General features: G+C 40.6%; 1 protein-coding gene across 1 annotated transcript; it reads right to left on the reverse strand.

Annotated features, from left to right (window-relative positions):
- Positions 1-3173: 3173 nt before the first annotated feature.
- Positions 3174-11988, reverse strand: PTGER4 (prostaglandin E receptor 4). Its single transcript, XM_021552105.3, has 2 exons — positions 11031-11988; positions 3174-3767 (listed from the first exon to the last, which is right to left on the reverse strand). Exons 1-2 carry the CDS (start codon positions 11859-11861, stop codon positions 3174-3176), a joined length of 1425 nt encoding a protein of 474 aa, XP_021407780.1. The 5' UTR covers positions 11862-11988.
- Between the last annotated feature and the right edge of the window lie 12015 nt (positions 11989-24003).

Here is a 24003-nt window from a genome sequence, read left to right on the forward strand (position 1 = left end):
AAATTGAGTTAGGGCTGGGGTTTGGGGTGTGGTTGTGGGGCTGGAGGTCTAGCAGTGTCTGTAAAGGGTTCAGCAAAGCCGTGATCTGGGATGTGCGGGCAGGATGGACTGCTGGAAGGGAGGGAGGGAGACTGCTGGTCACAGGACTAGCAGGGTGGACAGAATTTGAGAGATACAAGTTTAGTATGAGAAATTTTTGAAGCAGTACATTTTCTGTAAACATGGAGGACTGGAGAATGTCGATGGTGATGTGAAAGGCCGTTCTGAGAGAACATGGAACTCTGGGGTAGAGATAGGGGAGATAGGTGAGATAGGGGAGATATTTTTGTGTGAGAAAGGAAACCCTTTTGTATACATTGAAACTACTCATAATACCTAGCAAGAAAATAACCTTTTAGCCTCCATATAGCAAATTAGACTCTTCAAACTTGTAGCCTCATTTTAGACTTGTTAAGCTCAGAGAGGCCAAGGAATGTTGTTCATTCCTTATAATGTGCCTCTGGTCAGCATTGTAAGAAGGAGCTAAACCTGAGTGGGACTCTAAGGCAGGTGAGAGAGATGTCTCTACTGTCACCCTAAAAAAGGCACACTTGCCCAGTCCTTCTGCCCAACTGCTCCTGAATACTCATCTGTGTTTGCAACAAGACAACTGAAGTGCTCCGATTTTGCCTTTGTGCACTGCCAGCAAATCCAGTATTTGCTCAGGAGATTTTGTGGGCTGTTTGAAAATCATGGAATTCATTTCTGAGGGAGTTCATGTTGATAATGAGTCTAGTCCACTACTGACACGTTGCGAATGCTGGGGGCAGGAGGAGGACCTCAGGCCTGTTGTGTTTGCTAAAGGAAGCTACTTAAGATGATCTATTCTTGCTTAAAGCTCTTTTAGACCATGTGCAGTTCTCATCAGTAATGATGACAAGGAGTAATAAAAGTATGTTAATGAAGTAATTTTAAAAACAGTGAATCCCTTTTAAATACTAAAACACTATAGATCCTTAATTCTGTCATTGCATAAAGTACCAAAAATATTGGTGTGCTGCTGTGGGACAGCTGCAAAGGTGTGGTTGCATCTTGGTACATACAGTGTTATCTGCCTATGGCAGTCCCACCTTCCTGCTCTGCCAGGTGCTATTTCCTGCCTTGGGAAGTATGGTGAGTCTGTTCTATTTGTTGGTCACTAGCAACAGACCATAGTGAGGTGGTTTAATTGCAAAGAATTCAAGCAGATCTTTATCTGTAGCCGCAGTAGGAGCTTGGGTAATACTATTCTCCAGCTTAACTGGTGAAAAGTGGCTGTTGCTGCTGCAAATATTTGTGTACAGATTTAAGTTCACTTTCTATATGTATGAAGGCAAACAAGCTCAACTACCCTGTTAAAGGAAAATGTCTTTGCTCAAATAAAGAATTTCTGCGGCTCTGTGCGGCTTTTTAGGATAGTTTTGAAGACTGCTGGTTCTTGCTGACGATGATCAATCAGGCTGTGGTGTTTTGGAAACTTGCAGGACAACGTATGTTTTGGCAGTAACTGAGTGCAAAGCATTCCAAGATGGGAGGCTTGTTAAGGCAAGGAGTTGGCACTGAATGGCAGACTCATGTAGACATCTGAGATCAAGCAGAACATTTCCATTTAATTGTGATCCCCAAAGTTGCTTTGGTCGGTACAACTGCTTAAACATATCAACATTAAGGCTCAAGATTTTCATTACAATGTAGCATTCACATGAAAACACTTTAAGCAGCATAACATACTTTGTATTTGACAAAAGGTCCCCCAAATATCTGTACAGAATTATTTTGATACACAGTATTTCTGGAACAAGATCTAACCCTTACAACATAAAACACAAAACTCCTTTTTGTCAGTGGTTAACAGCTGTTTTTGGTGATGTGTTTGTCATCAAAACTCTAGCAACAAATGCTTTTCAAGGTGTTTAAGACTGCAATATAGTTCTATATAATCTACAAATGAAGATTCTGCTTCCATTGTTTCATACATTTATTTGATGGAGTATCAGATTACACAGTCATAATATTCTATTTACTATTTAAAGTAAAATGATAAATGTTATGAAAAAATACCTTTATTACATCAGTGATGCTTTAACTAAAGTGAATATTAAGACTATTAACCAGGAGTTGAAAGTTTCAGGCCCTGATATTGAAAGCACTTCTATATGTCCTTAACTTTATATGTAAGGAGTCTCCCTGGCAGCAGAGGGACCACTCTGATGGGCAATGTGAAGTGTGTGCCTCAGGTGTGCAGACTGTGGGCCAAAGTACTCAGAGAGGTGCACGTGTGTTACACAGAAAAACGTTCTCAGAACATAAATAAAATCTGATTTTTTTTAGTATATACATATACTGAAAACTAATATTCTTAACTGGAAGGATGTGTTTTCTTTTCTCTTAGAAAGGCATATATTCCCATTTCACTCAGAAAGTGCTTATGTATTCTCAGCTCGAGAATTATCTCATCAGCTGTGAATCTAGCATGAACAACAAATCTAAGGTAAGAATGCCTTATCAGCAGGAAATACTGAGGGAAGAGAAGGCTGGCAATCATTTCTGTATACCTTGTATTCCTAACAAACCTTCTCATAGAGAAGAATACACTTTTAAATATTTTCTATCCTGATATATATATACAATAATAAAAATTCACATTTTCATGCTTTAGTGAGACACTTTAAAATCCTACTGTAGGCAGCTCTCAGAGTAGCTGTGTCCAGTTCCTAGCAGCTGCCTCATATTCAGCTCTAGTACCAGAAGCTTAAATTCTTGATAGCTGAGCAGCCATAGGGAAGGAGCAAGAACAATTTTACCAGACTTGGAAAGGGAAAGAAAAAAAATAAAAAAAGCAAGTGATGGGGTCTTTCTATTTCCAGAGGCACAGTAGCTGTCCTGTGTCCTACAACAAGACAAGGTAGTTCATGTTTCCAGTCCCATCAGACCTGCTTTATACCATTTCCGACGCAGGGCCCAAGTGCAATGTCTGTTCCACACAGTCCTCAGTAGTCTAAAGGAAATGTACCCATCGCACAGCAAGAGGAAAATTAGCCCTTTGAAGCACAGCTGAACCCCTCTTCCCACAAATAGGCAGAACACCTATCTATTGCACCAGTTTTTCCAATGTACCAGGAAGTATCCCCAGGGTTGATGCCTTTCATGGCTATCTATATGCACTTTTCTGACAAATTCAATGTCTCTGTGGGGAAGGTGACCTGGAGAGGGCCACTCTTGGGTGCAGAGCTGGCCCCGCCACCAGAGCTGATTTCGCTCACCAGGAAGACGCTCTCAGAGTCGTGTCCCTGTGAGGAGTCTGAGGTGTCGGAGCTCCGCAGCGTCCTTACGGAGGTGGTGTCGGACTGAGCCGAGCTGGCGCTGGGGCCCGGGAGAAGCACACGGCCCCCAACACTGCTCTCGCTCAGCTCTGGAGGGTACAGCAGCGTCTGGGAGGTGCTGCTGATCTCCCTCAGCTCGCGCGAGATGAAGGAGGGCGACTGGCTGGACACGGCAGAGGAGGTCCTGCGCCCATCCACACAGTTAAAGTTGCCCCCTGAGTGCTGCCTCCGAGCCCCCCCAATGCGGCAGAAGAGGCATTTGATCTTCTCGATGGCTTTGCTGAGCACCGTCTTGCGGAGGAGGATGTAGATCCACGGGTCCAAAATGGGGTTCACTGAGGCAATGCGGATGGCTTGCAGGTCAGGGTTTTGCCTGACATCTTCCACTGATGCAGGCCGGTACAGCTGGTTCACAAAGACACGGACCTACCCAAGGAGAAGGGGGAAAAGGAAGACACAATTATCTAATTGCATCAGGATAGAAAAGCTTACTTCAAAGCAGAGATTTAGATCTGCAGATGTAAGCTACAACAGAAGAGCAGGCTGGCAAAGTTAGGCATCTCAGATTGGCAGCCATGAATTAGTTTATGGAAACCGCAAAATAAAACCAGATGAAAATTGTACCACCTTTGTTTGTTACATGTAGAAAAAGACTGGGTTTTTCTCTCTCTTTCACCTCGTATTTAATCCCTGAACTTCCAAATTTTGGCTGGTGTCTTTAAAATTTTCCAGGAACAAAGATGTAGACCTGGATCCTGCTTCCTTGGTACACATCAAGTCTCATGCAACCTGCAAAGACATAACTGACCAGGGAGACCTGACCAGTTCCTCTAGCAATAATCACTTAGAAATGAACTGAAACACACATGATAATCCATGTACATGAGACTCCGTAAGCAAGTCCTGAGTTGTCAATTTCCATGTTTAGAAATGTATTTTCCTGGCACCTATCCTTACTGGAACTGTTTATATAACTGCAAGTGTTTGCTTGCTGCAGCATGGTTTAGAAAAACAGAAAAGTGAAAAAAAAAAAAAGAGGAAGAAAACCCCAAAAAGACAGGTTGCCCAGCTAGGAGATTTTTAACAGGCCAAGATATTGAGATAATTTCAGCACTAGACTACACTGTTCTCCTACACAAGCCAACATTTTGATTTTACTTAAAAAAATACTGATGAAGTGGTCAAGAGTTTAAGATGTTGAAGTTGATGTGTGAAGTGACTATTTAATTAGTGATTCTAATTTATCATGCACAAATTTTAAAACTGAAGGGCCCTGTCTTCTACACAGAAATGTATTCTTTAGCTTACTCTGCTACTTTCTTCTTCAGCTGGTATCTTTCCTTGTTTAGAAACCACTCTTGTAAATACTGCTGTAAGGCACAGTCCAAAATGGCATAAATTGTTGTGTTATTAGTCTCAAATAGCTCTTCTCCATTTTAGCAAGACCTAAGCAGTGTCCAGTTAGAGAAAGGCTTAGGAAAGCAACTTAAAAATGAATAATGGAAGATTTTATTTTCTTCAGGTTCCTTACGGTAAGTCAAAATAAATCCCTTAATTTTATTTTCATCTGATACAATAAAAATCTAGTAGCAAAATTACGAGGTTTTTAGAATCTCATCCTTGGGTCCTGAAATGAATCAAGGCCTTCCTAGCTATGAGGTTACAGTCATGGAGGCAAGCAAGCACTTAAATAAATGGGCCAAATTAGAATAGCCCTCATAAGTAACTTTTTTACATGTCCTCCATGTGAAGCCATCCAAGTCCGGTGGAAAATTTCACAATTCTTGAGAAATTTTCTTGCAGGGGGGCAATGTGGTGGCATTCAGCCCTGTCAATATTCAGAGATGGAATATTCTCGAAAGCTTCCAGTGGTATGTTTAGAATAACGCAGAGACCCTCTGTGGAAGCCCTCTGCCTGCAGTCTCTCTCAAATGGATTGTCAAACTGAAGATGGAGTATACTTCCTTTCTCAGTACTTTTCTCTTGGTTTATGGGTAACCTAGTGAACTCAAGATACGGGAAAATGTTGAATTTAAAAAGCAATATAGTGATGCCAGTTTTGCCCACAGTTACTTTTCTAATGATTTATAACACTGCAGATGTCTTTCTGACTACTAATTTCTTGGCCTCAGTGATCTGTTTCATTCTGGTGCTTCAAAGAGTATTCCTATGCATGATGAACTTATTTTTATGGCTTTTGAAAAAAAAATTTGTAAAAATCTTTCCTTCTTTTTTTAATATTCGGCTTTATTTTAAACTATTTTAGACATAATTTTATTTTTCATCATTAATTTTATTTATAAATAACTCAATTATAACTTTATTTATAAGATCGTAATTTTGTTATTTTATTTATTATTCTGACTGTTTGTTCTGTAAGCAGCTTTCCCTATTTGTGTACAGATTTAAGTTCGCGTTTAAGTTTCCCTATTTTTTATGCTGCAAATAGAGGATTTGTAAATAAATTATTGATAAATAAGTTGTTGCTCCCCGGCAAGGCCGCTAGATGGCACAGCTGCCCCGCGGCGGGTGCGGATCGCTGTGCAGTGTTTGTGTGCGCGCGGATAATGTGAATTGTATGTACGAGGTGTGTGTGTACATATGTACAATAGGTGTGTGTTTATGTGCGTGATGCGTGCACACGTACAACAGGTGTGTGTATTTGTGTAATATGTATGCGTGTATGTCTATAAAGTGTAGATATGTATAATGAGTATATGTCCATAGGAATAATACGCATATTATAGGTATAATATGCATATATATGTACATGTATAATGTGTAGATATATATAATGTCTATGTGTGTATATGTGTAGTGTGTATAACAAATCTACCCAGACCACATGAAAACCAGAAGGCATACTTTGAAGAAAGCTGAAGAAATACGCAGTTCTACTTGGAGACCTAGCCTACTTTTTTATTATTTTTTTTTAAACTCGGAGCTGTAGTTACACGTCAGTGATTTAATAGTCGGATTGTTCTTTTGATAAGCAGCACGTGAAATTGAGGTACCTATTCCACCTCTTTCTGCTACCTGGCAGACTTTATGGAAAGACAAAAACGTCTCCCAGTGTTCACTCTGTGGCTGAAAAGGATTATTGCTAATGGTACAGGACAGCTCGTTTTATGCTCTCTGCATGCTGTATTTCCTTTTGACAGCTACACAGCATGTGGAGGCTAGCGATTCACAGAGTGAACCTAGTCAGTGAAAACTCCAATTGTACAAAACTGTTTCTACTTCCCAGTAGAGTTCCATAGAAAATGAATTCCCCAGAAAGTCATATGTATTTATCAGTTCAGACCTATTGTTGTTTTACATTAATCACAATAGAGTAAAAATTTACCCGTGTAGGAACGTAAGTTCTATCCTTCTTTATTTATTGGTGAAACAACATTTAGTAAAGAATCACTTAAAATTACAGCAAGACATGTACCCTCTTTTGACTACAAGTCCCCTGCTGCAGAAAGTAACATGATAAAAGATATTGCCTGTCATCTTCTCAGCAAGTGCAAGCAAGTGGAATGTGCTACTAAATAAATTATCTAATCTGATGCTTGGATTTGGACAATTTGAAATCCTAATTAAAAAAGGAAGCAAACTAGAACAATTCAGGTCTCTAAAAAATAGGGTTTGTATATTAGGTTTGCAGCTGTAGAATTCAGACAACATATCTTAAGAGTACTAGCAGTTTATTTGCAATTAACTACACAGCTCTAAGGTACATCAAGTCTATGCTCCAGAAAAGCACTTTTAAGATCAGAGTTCCTTGTGCTGTTTGCGCTTTTCCTTTTTACTAACTACAGATGCAAGTCATGATTTCTAATCCTATGAGGCATTATAAAGTGACTTTTATAGTTACAGTCACACTTGTAATTGTTTCCACAGCTTCCACCTGCCCTCAAAATCTCCCCACATGCTGATATGATAAATTAAAAAAACATATGGTAGTAAGCAGGAACGAGTTTTGCAGCTCCACAAGCCAATAACCTTTGCCCTTCAAGGTCTTACTGTCTGCTTGGTGACTACTCTACTGCCAAAAAATCATGCCTGACACCTTGCAGTTGGTCATGGACAGTCCCTGATACTGAAAAGCTGAAACTAGCCAAGCCAAGCCAATTAGATCAATTAAATATCAAGTTAGACAATCCTAATAATTTCATGCAATCAACAAGATGTACACCCTGAAATATTACATTTTATTTTTCATATCACCATAATTTAACAATGTTCAGTGGTCAGAATGAGAAAAAGATCACAAACTTAAAATTTTTAGTAGTATCTGACAGACTGCTGGAGTGAATTCGAGACTTTGAGTAGTGTGTGCCTATTTATTCTTGAAACAGCTTGGTGTTTTTAGAAAGGCTAGATAAAATTTTCTGCTCTCTTCTTGATAAAATCTCTCCTAATATAATTTATTCCATACATTTTACACTATTCAATTCTCATTTCTAAACAGCTCAAAATATTTTAAGAGATGACATAAGCCCTGTGGAGCCAAGACACAAGTCAGCACATAAGTTACGTGCTTTTCTTACTTAATTTTTAAACTATTGTCAGATTCATGTCTTTCACACCCTCTTCTGCACATTGAGAACTCACCAGTTTATATAAAGTTTCCTTCATAAATCTATTTTTCATTCATCTTTTCTTCCTTTATATACTTGATCAGCCTTCTCTTAAGTTCATTTAGCATTTTGCATAACCCCCCATAATTTTGTTACAGCACTTGTTACCTTAAACTTTTGCAATTTTATGAATAATCACTAAAACCCTGAACTACCCTATGCGCAAACCATACGATGAAGCATTTCATTAATAAAACCTGCTGTTATCTGTGACTCAGTTATTTCAGGGTTGTTTAATATTTCAGATCTGGAATTTTTTTTCTATCAAACCATAATAAGTGGCTCCTGTTGGATTGACCCCATCTGCTATCTTACTATCTTATGAAAGTGTTTGTTCAAAAATGTTAGAAGTTTATATGTCTCTTTCAGAAGTTGCTTTTCTTTTACTTACTTGATGGTTCATTGAGCTGAAATCATCAGTGGGAAGTCAGCTCATCAAAAGAAAACTTAAGTCACAAAGCACCCTCTGAGCCTGCTTTGTGTTATCTGAATCATGCTGGCACCTCTTTATGACTGCCAGGCTGACCTGAGGACTCCTTAAAACTCCTCCGAGTCATGAAAATATAAGTCTATTAGCAGATATTAGTCTATATTAGTAATCCACCTACTTTGCCTAAATCCCTACTTTCTAGGGATTTATACTACAAAGGTGTCACTTCTCTGAGTTTCCCCATTCTTAACCTCAGTGTCCGTGCATCCAGAGGGCTTAACACAGCAGCATCATGTTCATCATGGCACAAAGCAGCACAAGTGGCTGTGGCTTATTCCCGCAGAAGGAGGCAAAAGACTTAAAAAAGCTACTCAACAATGAGGAAATTTAAACACACTGGACACTGTGATGATGTGTACATATGTGGTTATTTGGGTTTGTTTTTTAGAAAAAGCTTCCTTTTATTTTTAGTCATCTATCTAAATGAATTGAGAGTTTCTTACGTCATTTTAGATAGAGAAAATACATACTGCTTTAGCAGGTAAAAGCTAACTTATGTGAACATTACCAAGGTAACACTGCCTTTGTATGAAGTGAAATCGAGGTCTATGAGAGCTTTACAACTTTTATCACCTGCACCTTCACATACTTCTGCTATATGCAAGTTTTTCACTAGCTACTGTTTAAATAATAAACCTTTTGCCTCACCCAGGTTCATTAATTTTAACTCTCAACAATCCTGTTCACTTTCTGGTAAACCCTCCCTCTTGATTCCTGCCCCTCACCGCCCTTTTTTTTTTTCTGAAGTATTATTTAAAAGACTGCCTAGGTGCAAATGTATATTTCCTTTTGTGTTTCACATTCAGACTTCTCAGCACTCCTCTATCTGCTTTGCTACAGGATAAGACTTGGCTTGTTTTCTGAAGCTGCTTAAGTCCATCACATCATGACACTGTATTTAATTCAGAGAACTTGTTCTCTGCATTTATCAAGCACCTCTTTTGAAAATGTGGTATTTTTCTCTTGTGAAGTAGCTGATTTGATGATTAATCAAATTAAGTACTGTCACCCCCCAGTACTGTCAGGGTTTTAGCTATCTGCCATCATTTTGCCCGGTGCAGTGAGTCCGCTTACCCCTGTCGTTGCTGGAGCTGGACTGCAGGGCAGGCTGGCACAGTTCCTCTGTCTAAGGCATGTGCTCCTCCCGGGGACACCCTGTGTGCAGCTCAGGCAGCACCTCTCAGCCTCCTTTGGATGTCAGGCAATGAACACGGCACCATGCTCGGTCACGCCCTGCCACCACCCCAAGGGACAATGCCGAAGGAGAGGAGATGGCCTTTGGTAATGGCTTGGAGCCTGGTGCTGCAGCACAGCCACTCTTCACTAGCTCCTGTTTGTCAGTAATGGGGCAGCTCTGACCAACCCTGCCATTACAGCTTCTCTGAGCAGGGGGACAGACTCGCTGACACCCAAGTCCTGTTCACATGCACTTCTCCAAACTTCCTTACAGCGATATACATGCACTGTTTTGCATCTCCACATGGGCAGCTCAATTTGACATACATGGCACCCCCTCTCTATGACAGGGACCACCCTACTGACAAGAAACCTCCTTTAAAGAGTCCTTCTAAAAACACCTTCTGTCTGACAGCCACTGCTTTAGTCCCTACACTGTGTTTTGTAAGATGGCAAACAGGGCAAGCCAACTATTTGTTTAATGTCTCTGAGCCAGACTAGTACAGGATTTTTGACAAGCTTTATTTTGGCTGTTGGCAAGCAAGAACTCTGCCTCTAGCTGGTGGACTTTGGATTTTTTGTCTTTCCTGAAGATAAGTTGGAGGAATAGAAAAAGTAGATCCTGTGTGTTCAATTTAATTGTATCAACCTTTTCAGAAGAAGAGCAAACAGTTAGTTGTAATGTTTCAGCGTGATCTCAAGGTTTACGTGTGCCAGATTCCTCCAACATTCATTTCACTGAGCTATACACCGACAGGTGGTTCCACTGAGTTCACTCCTCCCACTGTGTGGGGAACTCCTGAAAGGATGCCTGTGTGGGATCTACCTTAGAGATGGTGCATGAATCCCTGAGGAGTGGAAGCATAACTCAGGTTTTGGTTGTGAAGAACTCTGTGTGTTGCTAGTGCCAAGTGAACACAACTCTGTCCTCCTTTTGCACATCAGGGACTCTTGCACCCAACAGCAACAGCATGCACATTTTAAAGACACACTAAACAGCCAGAAATGCAGGCCAGCCCCAAGCCTCACTTAACACAAATTAATTTTGTAGGTGGACTTTAAAGTGCCTTTATCACTCAGGATTTTACTATGTAGATTCCACTTGAAAAGTGAAACGATTGAGATTTTTGGCACTCTGTTTTAATCAAGTAAAGGACTCTAGAACTTAAGATAAGCAGCTTTCTTTTTGTGTAAATGTAAATTTACCCAACTTTCTCTTATCATGCATGCATGCTAACAGCCATTGAGTTATTGTAACAAATTGTGACATCAACTATAGGTGCCATAAACAAGCACTTATTCCAACAGGAACCTGTTTGACAAATAGACTAGGAGAAGAAAAGTTTCTGCAGTAAGGGTGATGGAACAGAAAAAGGGCTGCATGATGTTACTCACCACCAGAGGAATGGAGCAGATGACCACGACCAGGGAAGTGGCAATGAGCAGAATAACCATCTGGATTTCTGCTCCAGCCATCCGACGGAAGCTCCGGCGTCTGCGAAAGTCAGATAAACGGCTGGAGGTGGTGTCTGTCCCCAAAGACGTGCGTCTCATGAACTGGCGGTGCATGTGAATGAGGGCCACGCACACCAGGATGTTGCAGATCACAGTCACCAGGATCAGGAAGGAGCTGAAGCCCGCATACATGTAGGAATATGCTGCATGGGTGGACACCTTTGTTCGCCAGTCTATGAAACACCAAGTGTAAGGGTACTGCAAAGTAGATTTGCCAAGCCCCATGCTGGGGAGGGCACAGAACAGCACGTTGGAAGCGTAGATGGCAAAGAGTGTGAGTCCTGCCAGCTTCTTGTCTACATAATGGTTGTAGAAATAGGCATGGTTGATGGCCAGGTACCTCTCTATAGACATGGCACAGATAATGCTGAGGCCAGAGAGTCCAAAGAAGAGGAGGATGAAGGAGCTGTACTCACACAGTGCAGCTCCTCCTGGCCATTGGTTCTGCAGGTAAGTGGCAATTGTGACCGGACTCACCAGGCAGGTCCCCAAGAGATCTGTGACTGCCAGTCCACAGACCAGTGTGTAGAAAGTGGTCTCCTTCTGCTCCTTCCTGGACTTGCAGAGCACCACGATGGCTATGAGGTTGCCCACCACACCGAAGATGAACATGACAGTGGGGATAGTGGGGGGCTTCCCGCCTTCGGCCCCGCTGGCAGTCCCGTTGGCGGAGCCGTTCGCAGGTGGCATGGTGGTGGGGTCGAATGACATGATACCCACGCTGCAGCTGGCGAGCTGAGAGACGGCAAGATCGGGTCCGAAAAGAAAAAGCCGAGAAGGGGAAGAGAGAGGGTAGTATAATGCGAAAGAAAAAGTTCAAATGCGCAAGAAGTTTTTTTTTTTTAAAAAAAAAAAGAAAAAAAAAAAGAAAGAAAAATAAAGAAGCGGTGTGTTTCAGTTAAAGAAAGAAAAAAAAAAGTCCTAAAATGAGGCCGAACCGGGGTGCCGTCCGTCAACCACCGACCGCAGCCAAGAGAGCCGGGGCTGCCTCTTCCTGACGCAGAGCTCCGCGCCCGGCCCGGAGGGGGATCGGGGCGGCCCGAGCGGAGCCGCCTCACCGCCTCTCGCACCGACGCCGGGGAGCGCTCAGCGCGGCGCTGGGGCGGCGGCTCCAGGTGTCCCCGGGGCGGCGTGAGAAGGTGGCGGAGCGCGGTGGCCGCGGCTCATCCCCCGCCGCCGGCCGGCGGTGCGCTGCGCTGCGCGGAGCAGAGCGGCGCGGGGCGCGGGCACCGTCTCCGCTGCCGCGGCGCTCCCGCCGAGTTTCGCCGCGGAGGGCGGGGGCGGCCCGGGCCGCTCCGCCGCCGCTCCCCGCCCTCTCGCCCCATTGGCCGCGCCGGGCAGGGCAGGTTGCGCGGGGCGGGGGCGGCGGGGCCGGAGGCGGCGGGGGCACCTGTGCGTGCGGCCGGCCCCAGGGCGCGGCCCCTCGCCCCTCGGCCCCTCGGGTGCGGCCGGCGGCACCGCGGGCTGCCCGCTCCGAAGGGGCCGCGGCGCAGACGGCGTTGGCCGCGGAGCTGGGCTGCCGCTTGCCCGGCCCGCCGTGCTCCAGCGTAGGACCCGGGCAGGGGTCCCGCTGTCCGTGTGCCGGGCCGAGCCCGTGTCACCCCCACGGCCGCCGGGCCGCGCATCACAGAGTGGCGCGGTGCGACGGGGTGATGCCGCACAGGACGGGCGGCAGCCGGTGCTCCGGCATCAGGGCGGCATGTCCCGCTGCCAGAGGGAAGATCTGCTGTACTGCCTGTTTCTGGCCTCTGTTAGTGTGGGTACCGAGCACAGGAAGTGTGTGTGTGTGTGTACGTTCAAGGCATGTATATATGTGTCTGTACCGAGAATTTGTTCGGTCTTGTCTGTGAGACGATCGTGTCTTAATTGGAAATAGGGTTACACTTGCTGTCTAAGCCCTACGATTATAGTCAGTCTTATCCGGGCTGACAGAAGCACAGCACTCACTATGCAGTGCCTGTGTGCAGCTTTCACCCAAGTGGTGATGGTGGTGGTGTAGTCCCTATCCAGAAATGGCCATACAAGACCTATAACCACAGGTATGGCCATAGGAGTTTCTGTGCTAGTGATCTGTGCTATGGCGGTCAAGGATGAATCGTCACATTATGCTGGATTTCACACCTGCTGGTCTATTGCCCTTGTGCACTTAGTGACATTAGTTGCTACAAAGAACACAAAACCTCTGTCCCAAAACATGACATTTGTATCCTTAGAATAATCTCTTCTCTGGTGTAAAAGCAAAATGTATTATGAAACTCTATTATTTGTCAGTCTTATCATCTTCCATCTCTTTTATTTCCTTTAAGCCTATGAAAATGATGCCTGTGGACTTGCTATCAGTAAAGTCATGATAACATCATAATATGCTGATGACAAAAGTACTGACAGAACAAAATATATGAGGACAAGTTTGTACTGTGGGAAAGACAACTAAGAGTTTTACTTTTCAGTTCTATATGGGCAGACATGAAGAAAAAAAGCTGGTTTCTATTTGATCAGGTTTTATTTAGTGTTGTTATCTAACTGCTTTGAAAACTAAAATGCAGTTTTACAAAAAACTTGATTTTTACTTAACACGTACAGGGATAAAGAAACTATAGCAGTGGTGGTGGTCTGGTCTGCTCAGAAAAAACAAACAGCACTTTTCCTTACATTTTGCTGGTATTGGTGGCTCTTTGCTTTTTACAAAAATAGAAAGTCATCTTGTCACAAGCACAGGCGTACACGTGGAAGTAGAGGTTGACCAGTTTGCCTAACTATCAGAAGCAAATTAGAAGCACTTCAAAAGAATTTCCAAAGTAAATGCAGCACAAAGGTTGTTGTTGCTTTTAAACAATTTTCTAACTGTTGCAGGGAAGCTGAGCCAGGTGCAAAGCAAGCTCTGAATTCAGGAGGTGTCATTGCATGTTCTTTCTCAACAGTCCTTTTTTCATACACCAGGACTTTGGAGCTTTGGCATTAGAGACCATTATCTGGGATTAATTTAACACATGTGCAGCAGTATTTACCAGTATGGAAAAAGATCTTTCTTGCTTCCCTGAAGCACTGCAAAACTTTTTCATGACTAAAGACAGAGGAAATTATTTTTGTTTCTTCATTGCTGCTTTTTTAAACTTTTTTTCTCATCTTCACATCCCATCTTATGAGGTATTTTGCCCACCTCATAACAGATAGTGTGTCTTAACAAGGCTCAGTCTATAGCAGAGGGTGCCTAGGCCCTTCCTGTGTACATGAGAGTGGGTGTGAAAGACTGAATGCTATCTTTTGTTCTATAAGGTCTGTCTTATACGGCATACCTGAAGAACTAATTAAAAAGTGGAGGAAAGTCAGGAAAATCAATGAAGAAACAACATAAAAAAAAAAAACTAAACCAAAAGCAAAACCAACAAAAACCACAAATAAACAAAACCAACCAAACAAACAAAAACCCCACAGAACTGTACAAAAAAAGTATAGCTTTGATCAGTTTTGTGAAAGAGTGTTAGTTCTTTAATTAGAGAATAGGATAGAAATCAGTCACACAATTGTGGGATTGGGTTTCTGGGAATGTGAGCTTACTCTGTCTACCCATTGTCTAGCTTTCAGAGTTATTAGAAAATACAGTAACTTTTGGGAGTTTCCTGCTGAACTAATGGTTTTGATATATAGAGCTCCTAGTTAAGATGAAAAGATCACGTGAAATCTTTAGTCTTCAGAGCAAAGCAGACGCAGTGGAATTGAAGTGGAACTGAAAAAATGAAGAAATTCCACTTGTAACATGACTTGTCCTCCTCTCATAGCAGAAATGTCATACGTTGTAGCATTGAGTAACCACCAAAGAGCTTCTGTTTGTGAGGAAACCACTTACATGAGAAGTCAAAGTATCACAAATTAAAAATAAAAGCTTTGAAGAGTAATCATATTCAGAAAAAACCTTCAATGAATTTCAAAAATCATAGATTAGAAATTATTAGGACAGTCAAAATATTTAGGATTTATTCTTAATTGCATCAGAGTAAACTTTTTCTGATTGTAATGCTACAGTTTTTAGAAGATTAGTCGTGACACACATTAGTCAACTACTGTAGCTTGATCAGTTGAGATGAATAACTAACTGTGGTCATATTTCTTGATGAAAGATTTTAATTAAAATATTTGACTTAATTTCTTTTTTTTCTATTACATATTTATTCAGCATGTCTCCCTTGTATATCCCTTGTATCTCCTTTAGCTGGCTGAGAGTTCCAAACCTTACCTGCATTGCTAGGGACAGCTGGAACATAGCCAAAAAAACACTATGCCAAAGCATTTTTGCTGTTTGTAACTGTGATTTTAATACTGAAATCCCCATGTAGACAATTTAATTGATGGGTGTTTTCTGGCATTGCTTCTATGAGCTCCACTTCCAGAGGAGTGATGTCTTCAGCAGGCAGTGGAAGTCTGTATACAGCCAATTTTGGAAACTTTGGACTGCTCTTAGCATGCTACAGGTCTGAAAAACATTTTGCATGTTAAACCCCCATTACATATTTGGAGTTCAGTAACATTCTGGACTTACTCAAGAATTTGTCAGCCTTTCTTCTTTCGTGGAAAAGTTTGTTGTGGGAAATGTTATTTCTGCTTTTTTGCTTAATTTTTGTTGTCATGCTTTTGCCACATAAAGTTTTTTCAGGAAAAAACAACTGTTAGAGTAAACTCTGTATGCCAGAATAAAATCATTATTAATAGACAATGGAGATAGACTGAACCAAATGTTGCATAACAGTCTTTAATTAATAATTAGAACAGAAAAATTAAGCAAGGAGTAAGCTGAAAAACTATTTCAGAGGACTTGAGGAATTTCTGTAGTGTCACTTGAACATAAGTAGCATTGTAAATAGATAAAAATTTTATACTTTAAAACATAGAATATTTTCCTGTCCTCATACTTTTGTATAAAATCATCACAGATGGTAACAGTTGGGTTTGTCTTTTTTTTTTTTTTTTTTTTTTTTTGAGGCGTTCTAGTTATTACTAATATTACTAGAATTATAACTATCACTTCTGGCACTTTTCCTTTGTTCTTGATAAAATATTGTGATGAGTGGGGCCTTTTCCAGGGTGGGGTAGTTTTTTGTGGAGTGAAAGCAGTGCTGTCCCATTCCTGCTCCTCTTGCTCCACGCCTGTCTAGGAGAGAGCTGCAGAATGCCACTGCCAGGGGACCCAGTGGTGCATCCCCATGAGACACTGTAACACAGCTCTATCATTTACTCAACAGTCATATGTTCCATATTAGTCAATCATGCTACTGAAGTTTGGGGGTTTTTTGACTGTGTAAACAATGCTGTTAATCTGTGTAGTACACTGGGTTTTTCCTTTTTAATAACGCTGGTTGCTGTGCTAATTCATAATTCTATTTTAGCAGTTATGAAATCTGCATTAATTGTTAAAATACTTAAAATACTTAAATTCAGCGTTTCGATTCTGCTTCCTTGGAACGGTGTATATTAAAATAGATTATCCTTCAACTGTTGCTTATACTGCCTTATTTATTTATTTATTTATTTTTAATTTGGCAGTTTTTACTTGCCTTTCAGAGGCCAACAGCAAAAATGGGAAGTTCATAGAAGAACACTGATAAATAGCTGCCAACATATTTTCTTTTTTAAGAGCCTTTAAAGTACTTTTGACTATTTCAGGCATTACCTGATTTGTTACATGTAGCCAGCTAAGCCAGATCCTATGCAGAAAAATGTGTTTCAAGTTAAATTCCTCTTTGGCACAAACTGCTACGATTGCTGAAGTAAACTAGTATTTTAGGATATATGCTGGATGAGTTGTACAGGTGCCTTGGAATCTGCTTTGTTAATATTAGTAATTGGAATTGTTTTGTATTTTTTAAACTTTCCATGGCTGATGCTGCATGCTGTTTCATTTTGTTGTGAGGAGGTACTGTAACTGGCAGCTACTGTGCTGCAGTAGCAGAAACAGCCCAACCCTGCACAGGAAGCAGTTGTGTGGCAGGTCCTGTTCCAGTCTAGCTGTTCTGCAGATTTTCCATGAGAGATCATAGGACTGAAGACCCTTTCCAAAGATCCTGGCTGTAACTGTATGACAGTATCTGTGTGCCAGAAATTTAAACAAAGTGTCAGGCTTTCTCATGGTTAATTTGAGGGTTTTTTTGGGGTGGTGTGATAGCATTATGTCAGGGTGTGATACACACCCATATTCTGTGGATGTGAAAAAAGAATCAGAGCTTTGCATTTCTGTTTGAAAGTTTAAGCTTTTATTGGGTACTAAAAACTGTATACCAAAGGCACCTGTGATGAAATCAGTGGACCTGTGATTTTTTAACTGGTTTAACAGTCATGGAAGTGGCTTAATTCATGATAAGGTTTTGTAGCATTCCTTTCTCTGTTGTCATACTTGGCTTCATTTTTTGTTCAACAACTCCATGTAAAATAAACTGTTGTTTGTCTGGAAAATATATTGCCTGTGTACAAACTGTGTTCTGTGTCTATCCTGGTGAAATGGTCCAAGAAGATAGTCAGTGATTTCGAGGTGAAGTTTGTTTCCTTCCATGAAGGTACTGGGACCATTTTGGAAAGAGGGCAGAATCCTTCATAGTTTGTGGCTGAGTGCTGCCTCTGCCATGTAGGGGCTGGCTTGGGCATATGATGTGAGGATAGATGTGGGTTACAATCAGCTGAAAGTTTAATAGAAGTTTCTCCTTGTACCATCCTGCCCATTGTGGGGCTGGACTTGAAAGTGTTTCCAGCTGTCAGGATGGACTAGCATCTAGTAGTTGCAATGTATTTTCTGTTTCCTGGTGGAAGAATTATATGAATAAATGCTAAAGCTGGGCTCCTTGGGAAAGATTTTTTTCTTTTTCTTAATACCTGCTATTGCAATTATTCAGAAAGGTTTGTACACTGTGTAACTACTGTATGTGATCAACTCTTGCATGGGGTGAATGATGTCACATTAAATATTAAATTCTGAAAGATTACAGGACCAAGAAAAATAATAGAAACCAGCAAGTTATTGGATATTATCTATTACTCAGGAGCTTGGTTCTTAGAAAAATCTACTAAAGCTCCTTGAAAAAACGGCTAATTTTGTGGGAATGATTCATATATTAGGTGAGTCAGTTATCTTTCACTAAGAGGACGCTGGCTGCAAAATCACTGGAATAAGCTCCAGCTTTAGTAAGTCTGTAGCAATTGACGAACTGTATTTGCAGCAGAATGTTTTTAAGAAGATCCAAAAGAAGTTTTCAAGGAAATGTTTTCATGCCTGTAAATTCTCTGTTATTCCAGCAGAGGGTAGTTTATCCTCTAGGAAGCTAGGTGTGTTGAAAGAATGACTGGGAAAGGTAACTTAATAATTCCCATTTCCTCTTGTTTTAGATAGGGCAATAAAAATTAACTTCAATAGACTGACTTCGTCAGATTAACAAATACTAAAACATAGGCTATGGTATGTTCTTAGGCTGGTACTGGAAAAGGCAGCCAAATTCAATAGTAGTCCCATTTCTGTCCTGCTACCAAGGGCTTCATTTGCCCTTCAAGAATTACTGCAGTTTGCTTGTGCTGAGAGAAGTTGCATTATCAGCTTAAGAGCTATTTCACTTTCATTTGTCAGCTAGTGAAGTAGATACAACATCAAGCATTTTTTAATTTCAAATACATAAAATCATTCTAGTTGAAGAGGTTTTGGCTTGTTTACAGTTGCTTAAAAGCCTTTCTGCCACTGTACTCACTGCTGCAGCAGCTATTGTTGAGGAGAATTTATGTTTGCAGTTTGTCGTGGTAGTATCCACCTGCAGCTGCTCCCTGCTCTGCTCACTGGCAGTGGGTGTGGACTGGCTCTTTCTATGTTCTTCTCTTCTGTAATATTTTGTTTTAAATCAGTCATCAGGAAGCAGTCCTGAAGTAAGCTTTTGTGGCTTGCAGTCCTGAGATGCAGTAGAAACTCTTGTGACATGACAGCATGAGTGAGAGCTGAATATTTGAAAGGGAAGCAGAAGTTCAGTTGCCACGTTTTAATGAAGCCCTGTTACTCAGAATTTGTTTCCATTCAAAGCAGTGTTATATATCTTCGTGCATATTGGCCTTTTTTGCCTTATTTCTTAAAGAAATATACTAATATGTATATTTTCATTTATCTTAGTAAGAGTTGTAATATGATTAGTACTATGCTGCATATTTTAATCTTAAATTTCTATATAATTTGCTCTTAAAAAAAAAAAAATCATACAAGGAGCATTCCTGTAAGAAATCTGTGAATATGGTCAGTGCCAATCATGTCTATGCTTCCATGGCTAACTTGAGCTTGACGTTACTATCGCCTGGAACTTTCCCTGTGGTGCTCTAGGAACGCACAGGGAGCTTCAAAGGACTTCTATCTTTCTTTCGTTCTTTCTTGCTTTATGATAGCTCTGTAATTCACATCTAGCTGTATCCCTCTGTGTTACAGATTTTCCCCTCCTTTTCTAGTTTTGAATTTCAGAAATGACACATTTTTGGTTTCTACTTATAATTTTCTATTTCTTGGGTAAAAATGTTCTAACTATATCAGGGATGAATAATATGTCTGAATTCTTTATTTTGGAGCAGTACAGGTATAACCAGTTAACTTGCTTCTATACTTTACACTAATATTCTAGATGATCAAAGGAATACCTTTGCATGGATCTGGAGAAGACATATGTTGTGCTGTCTACCAATTATACAAGAAGCTTAGGCAATTAATCTCTTAGTGCATGCACTTTGGTAAGCTATTTTACTAACATGGAATGATTCCAGACCTGAATATCAATCCAAGATTATTTTTGTCTAAACATTAGCCATACAAAAGAAGCAGGAGGAACCCAGGACAGCTTTTCCAAAATCATACACAGTGTTAGTGCCAGATTTGCTACTTGCAAGTCCCTTGCAATCTTGTGGTCCTTGTTGCCTTTCAAAGCAGAAATAGCTTCTGAGGAGACAGACCCATTTATAGTTTACTTAAAGTATTCAGTTTGTACTTTTTTGTTTTTTCACTGGTAAGCAGTTTGCAAAGCACTAATGCCTGGTTAATTGGGGCTGTAAGCTTTTCACACAGATGAGGAATATCTGTGCTAGGAATTAATATATTTTAAATATAGGTATACTTTGAACCACTGCACTCCATAACAGTTCACCATTTATGAAAGATATGCATTAGCTTAGTAATATTTTTGAGATGCTTCTAAGTGAATATTCATATGTGCTTCTTAAATTTATATATCTTGTTCATTATTCTGACATTTGGCTATGGTAGAGTTGCAGACTGGAACAAAAATGATCTCCATTCTCTTTAGAAATGCAGATAGATAATAGTTTTAAATAATATACACATGGATTCCTGATGCTGTTTGCTTCACCAGCTGGAAAGCCTCTCACTGTCGGAAAGGCATTCAGTATGTTTGACATTAAGGGTGGGGGAATGTTTGTGTAATTATAAATGTTAGACTTGCAAATACGCCTTTTGATTGCAACAGCCTGAACTTCCACATGTCAACAGGAATTTTAACTTCACAAGATAATCCTTGGCTTAGGTACCTTGGCACCTTTCTCTTTTCTATATTAATTCAATACATATATCACCAAATTGTACCTGAATTTTACATGTGTGCACATGAGACATTTGGGTATTGTAAATACTCTTGACTAAACCTTGGGTTGCTCCAGCTGCTGTGTGCAGCTGTAACAGTTTTGGTATTGCGATGAAAGCTGAAATCGCACAGCATGTGAGTAATTACCTGTGATCTTACAGGCTTGTGATATCTTGTGCAGTGCTGCTGAGCCTGGTATTAATTCTAGAAAGGTTGCTGGTTGCTGAGGTCTGAACATTTTCAAGGAGCTCTATTTGATTCTTTCCTAGTTATGTAGCACAAAACTTCAGTGCTTTACAGGATCTCCACAGGGCCTCACAGGTGGGTTATTTTTAATATGGTGATATCATATTTAAATTTCAGCTGAAGAAATTATTTAAGAACCTATGGTTTCAAGAAGCAGAGTGGCTGCACCTTTCATCTGATCTGAGGAGAAAAGAAAGAAAGAAGATTAAGGCTGCAACCGTGTAGTGAAGGATTCCATTTTAGGACTATTAGCTTTAGGATGGCGAATCAAGTGTTTGTGTTCTTCCCATCCTTTCACAGATAAACTGAATTTCACATGCATGACATCTGTTGTCAAATCCTGGCAGTGATCTCAGGAAAATGATAATTCAGGATATCTTAAGTATTTCTGAGAGACCCCTTGAGACATGCTGACAAGAAAGAAAAAAAAAATGCAAAGGGCAATATTTCTTGTTGGATATAAAGGCCTCTGGAGATCTCAAAGGTTTATGCCATCTCGTTTGTAATTTCTTCCTGCATGTGTGATATGCTTATTGCAGTAGTGCTGCAGCCTCACCCACATGAACAGGTGCAAATATAGCAATGCTGTGGGACACCCTTTCTGACATGGCAGATCTCAAAGGAATGTGTGTGGTGTGTCACCCAGTTCATGGACATGTATGCCATGCAGAGAGCATTCCTGCATAATGTCCTCATGCATATTAATTAGACAAGCAAGATACTCATGTGATGTAAATCAGATCCTTTCTTGGACATGTACTGATTCGTATCTCAAGTCAGAATCTAACCCAGTATGCCCAGTATGTCAGAAATAACAATCTATCTTACAAATAATCTAAACTACTTTTTGGTACGTTAAGGGAGAGAGAATGTTTTATTTTAGTGATTAATTGTTCATCATGTTAATTTTATTAGTGTGATGAGAGAAGGACTATTATCTGTAAAGGCTGTGGAAAGATACTAGCTTTCAAGAGAACTGGTGTGGCACACAAATTGTAGGAAGCTTGGTGATAAGACTGTAAATGTTGGAAGAGAGGAACATAATAGGAGCACATGGAGGAGGGGATTTGGGGAAAATTTGTTTTGTAGGACCACTTCTTTTTCTTGGAATTCATTATTTGTGTATCCTAAAGGTTGTCTTCACTCTATTTCCTCATGACTTTCTGTTGGATTACAGTGAATACTCTCAGTCTGGGCTGTTCACTCTGTTGTCTTTTGTGCACCCAGAATTGTGCTGACCCCAAGTGATCAAGGTATTTTCCCACTCTGGCGGTGACACTGTGCTTCTTGATCTCTTTTCTAAGCTGCTGGGCATACACTCACAAATTAAAACATGAAAAGTTGCTGCAGCTTCATGCTTTGCTAGGTGAAGCACCTCTATACCTAGGTGCTTGGTATTTCTGAATTTGCATCATTAAGGTTAGATTAGGAAGCCTTTAGGAAAAGTTAGTCAAATGGCAAATCCCTGCAAGCTGAATGGAGAGCTGCTTGGGAGAGATCTTGAAAACAGGGAATACCTTAAGTAGTGTCATTGCCTGGGACCCTTGTCCTTCAAGACAGGCTCCCTTTCCTGAAATTACCATTTTTACTTTTCCTTTTTTGTACTCTTACTGTTCTGTTGCTGGCTTGCCACTCCCAACGTGTGCTATGCACTACCTCAGCAGTTAAAAGGCAGCAGGCTTGCATTCAGTTCCTTCCTCTGCCTGAGGGAGCTCTAATCAGCATCTCCTATCTTCCAGGAAAGTATCCTGGCTATAAAATACTGAGGTGGGATGGTTGCAGTGTCTCCTCTTGAAGGTGTTTTGCTGTGCGTGGAATAATTAAATATTAATTGGGAGTGTGAAATAAGATCAGTTTGCAGATTAGCTCACTCTGGGAGCAGAGAGGCAAGAGTTTTCAGCCCTAGCTCCAGACAGTGCTTGTTGTTAGTCCTGCCTGGTTTTAGTGCCATCCAGGCCCCTTCAGCCTGGTTTTCTGAGGATGTCTGTGATTATTATGCCACAGTTAAGAGAAGCAGGAGAATGTGGAACTATACATAGATATGGACAGAAGTGAAACTGATTAAAGTTAAAATAGTACTAAAGATGTCAGCTCTCTTGAGCAATACCAGCTGAGTGTGCTAATAGGAAGGTTTAATTAACAAGGATGATGCAGAGTATCTAATTTGGGACTTAAATACCAAATTAAGCATCTAAATCCTATGTCTAGTGTACTTACACTGATCTAACCATAAATGTCAATGCATGCTGAAAATATGTCTTTGCAATCCCATGCAGCCTCTTGTGCTGCTCTCACTGCTTTGCTCCTTTTTGTGTTGCATGTATCACTCAAATTTCCTCCTTGTGTCTCTTGCTTTCACATCTTTCCATATCCTTTTGTTTTATCAAGAATCCCTCAGTTCCTTTTTGCTAGATTCCACATCTAAAATTGCTTCTTTAAATACACTGTGCCATGTATGAAAGCTGATTTTCTTACCAGTGGTTCCTGCAGGTTGTTTTTGTATGGCAATGATGGTATCAATGCTCTTTCTGCTCACTTTTTTTCTTACAGGAACTAATCTATTTATTTTATCTGAATTACTATCCTAGGTGAATATTTTACTGGATTGTCATTGGTAATCACCTTTTGAGAGATTACTGGTTCATCCAGTAACATATAAAATATATAAAGATATAAATATTAGAAATTATCTGTACTAATAATATTTTTATAAATGATTTAATCTTTTCCAGTGTTTAGGTTATAGGACTTTGTTCTATTTCCTTAATAAGTACGACCATCAATAAAATAAGATGGTTTTTTTTCCCCAGTTTCATTACTGGTTCAGAAGGAACTGAGATGATAATTGTATTTTCAAGATGTAATCTGATATACTTTTAGTTACCAAGTGCCAAGTATAGAGTAGTGCCTTCTGTTTTCAAGGTTGTGATGGATGTTAAACTAATTTTTTTTAGCAGAACCTGGTCAAGAAAGCTAAATTGGTTATGGTCGCTTGCCTTCACTGTCACAAG

Source organism: Lonchura striata, chromosome Z, assembly GCF_046129695.1.
Source record: "Lonchura striata isolate bLonStr1 chromosome Z, bLonStr1.mat, whole genome shotgun sequence".
Lineage (NCBI taxonomy): Eukaryota > Metazoa > Chordata > Aves > Passeriformes > Estrildidae > Lonchura > Lonchura striata.

What these genes read in the sequence shown, in the direction of transcription:
- PTGER4 (XM_021552105.3), bottom strand. Translation starts at nt 11,861, where the DNA reads ATGTCATTCGACCCCACCACCATGCCACCTGCGAACGGCTCCGCCAAC. An exon ending in TCTGCTCCATTCCTCTGGTG is followed by an intron (nt 3,768 to 11,030) that starts GTGAGTAACATC and finishes CTCCTTGGGTAG; the next exon opens with GTCCGTGTCTTTGTGAACCA.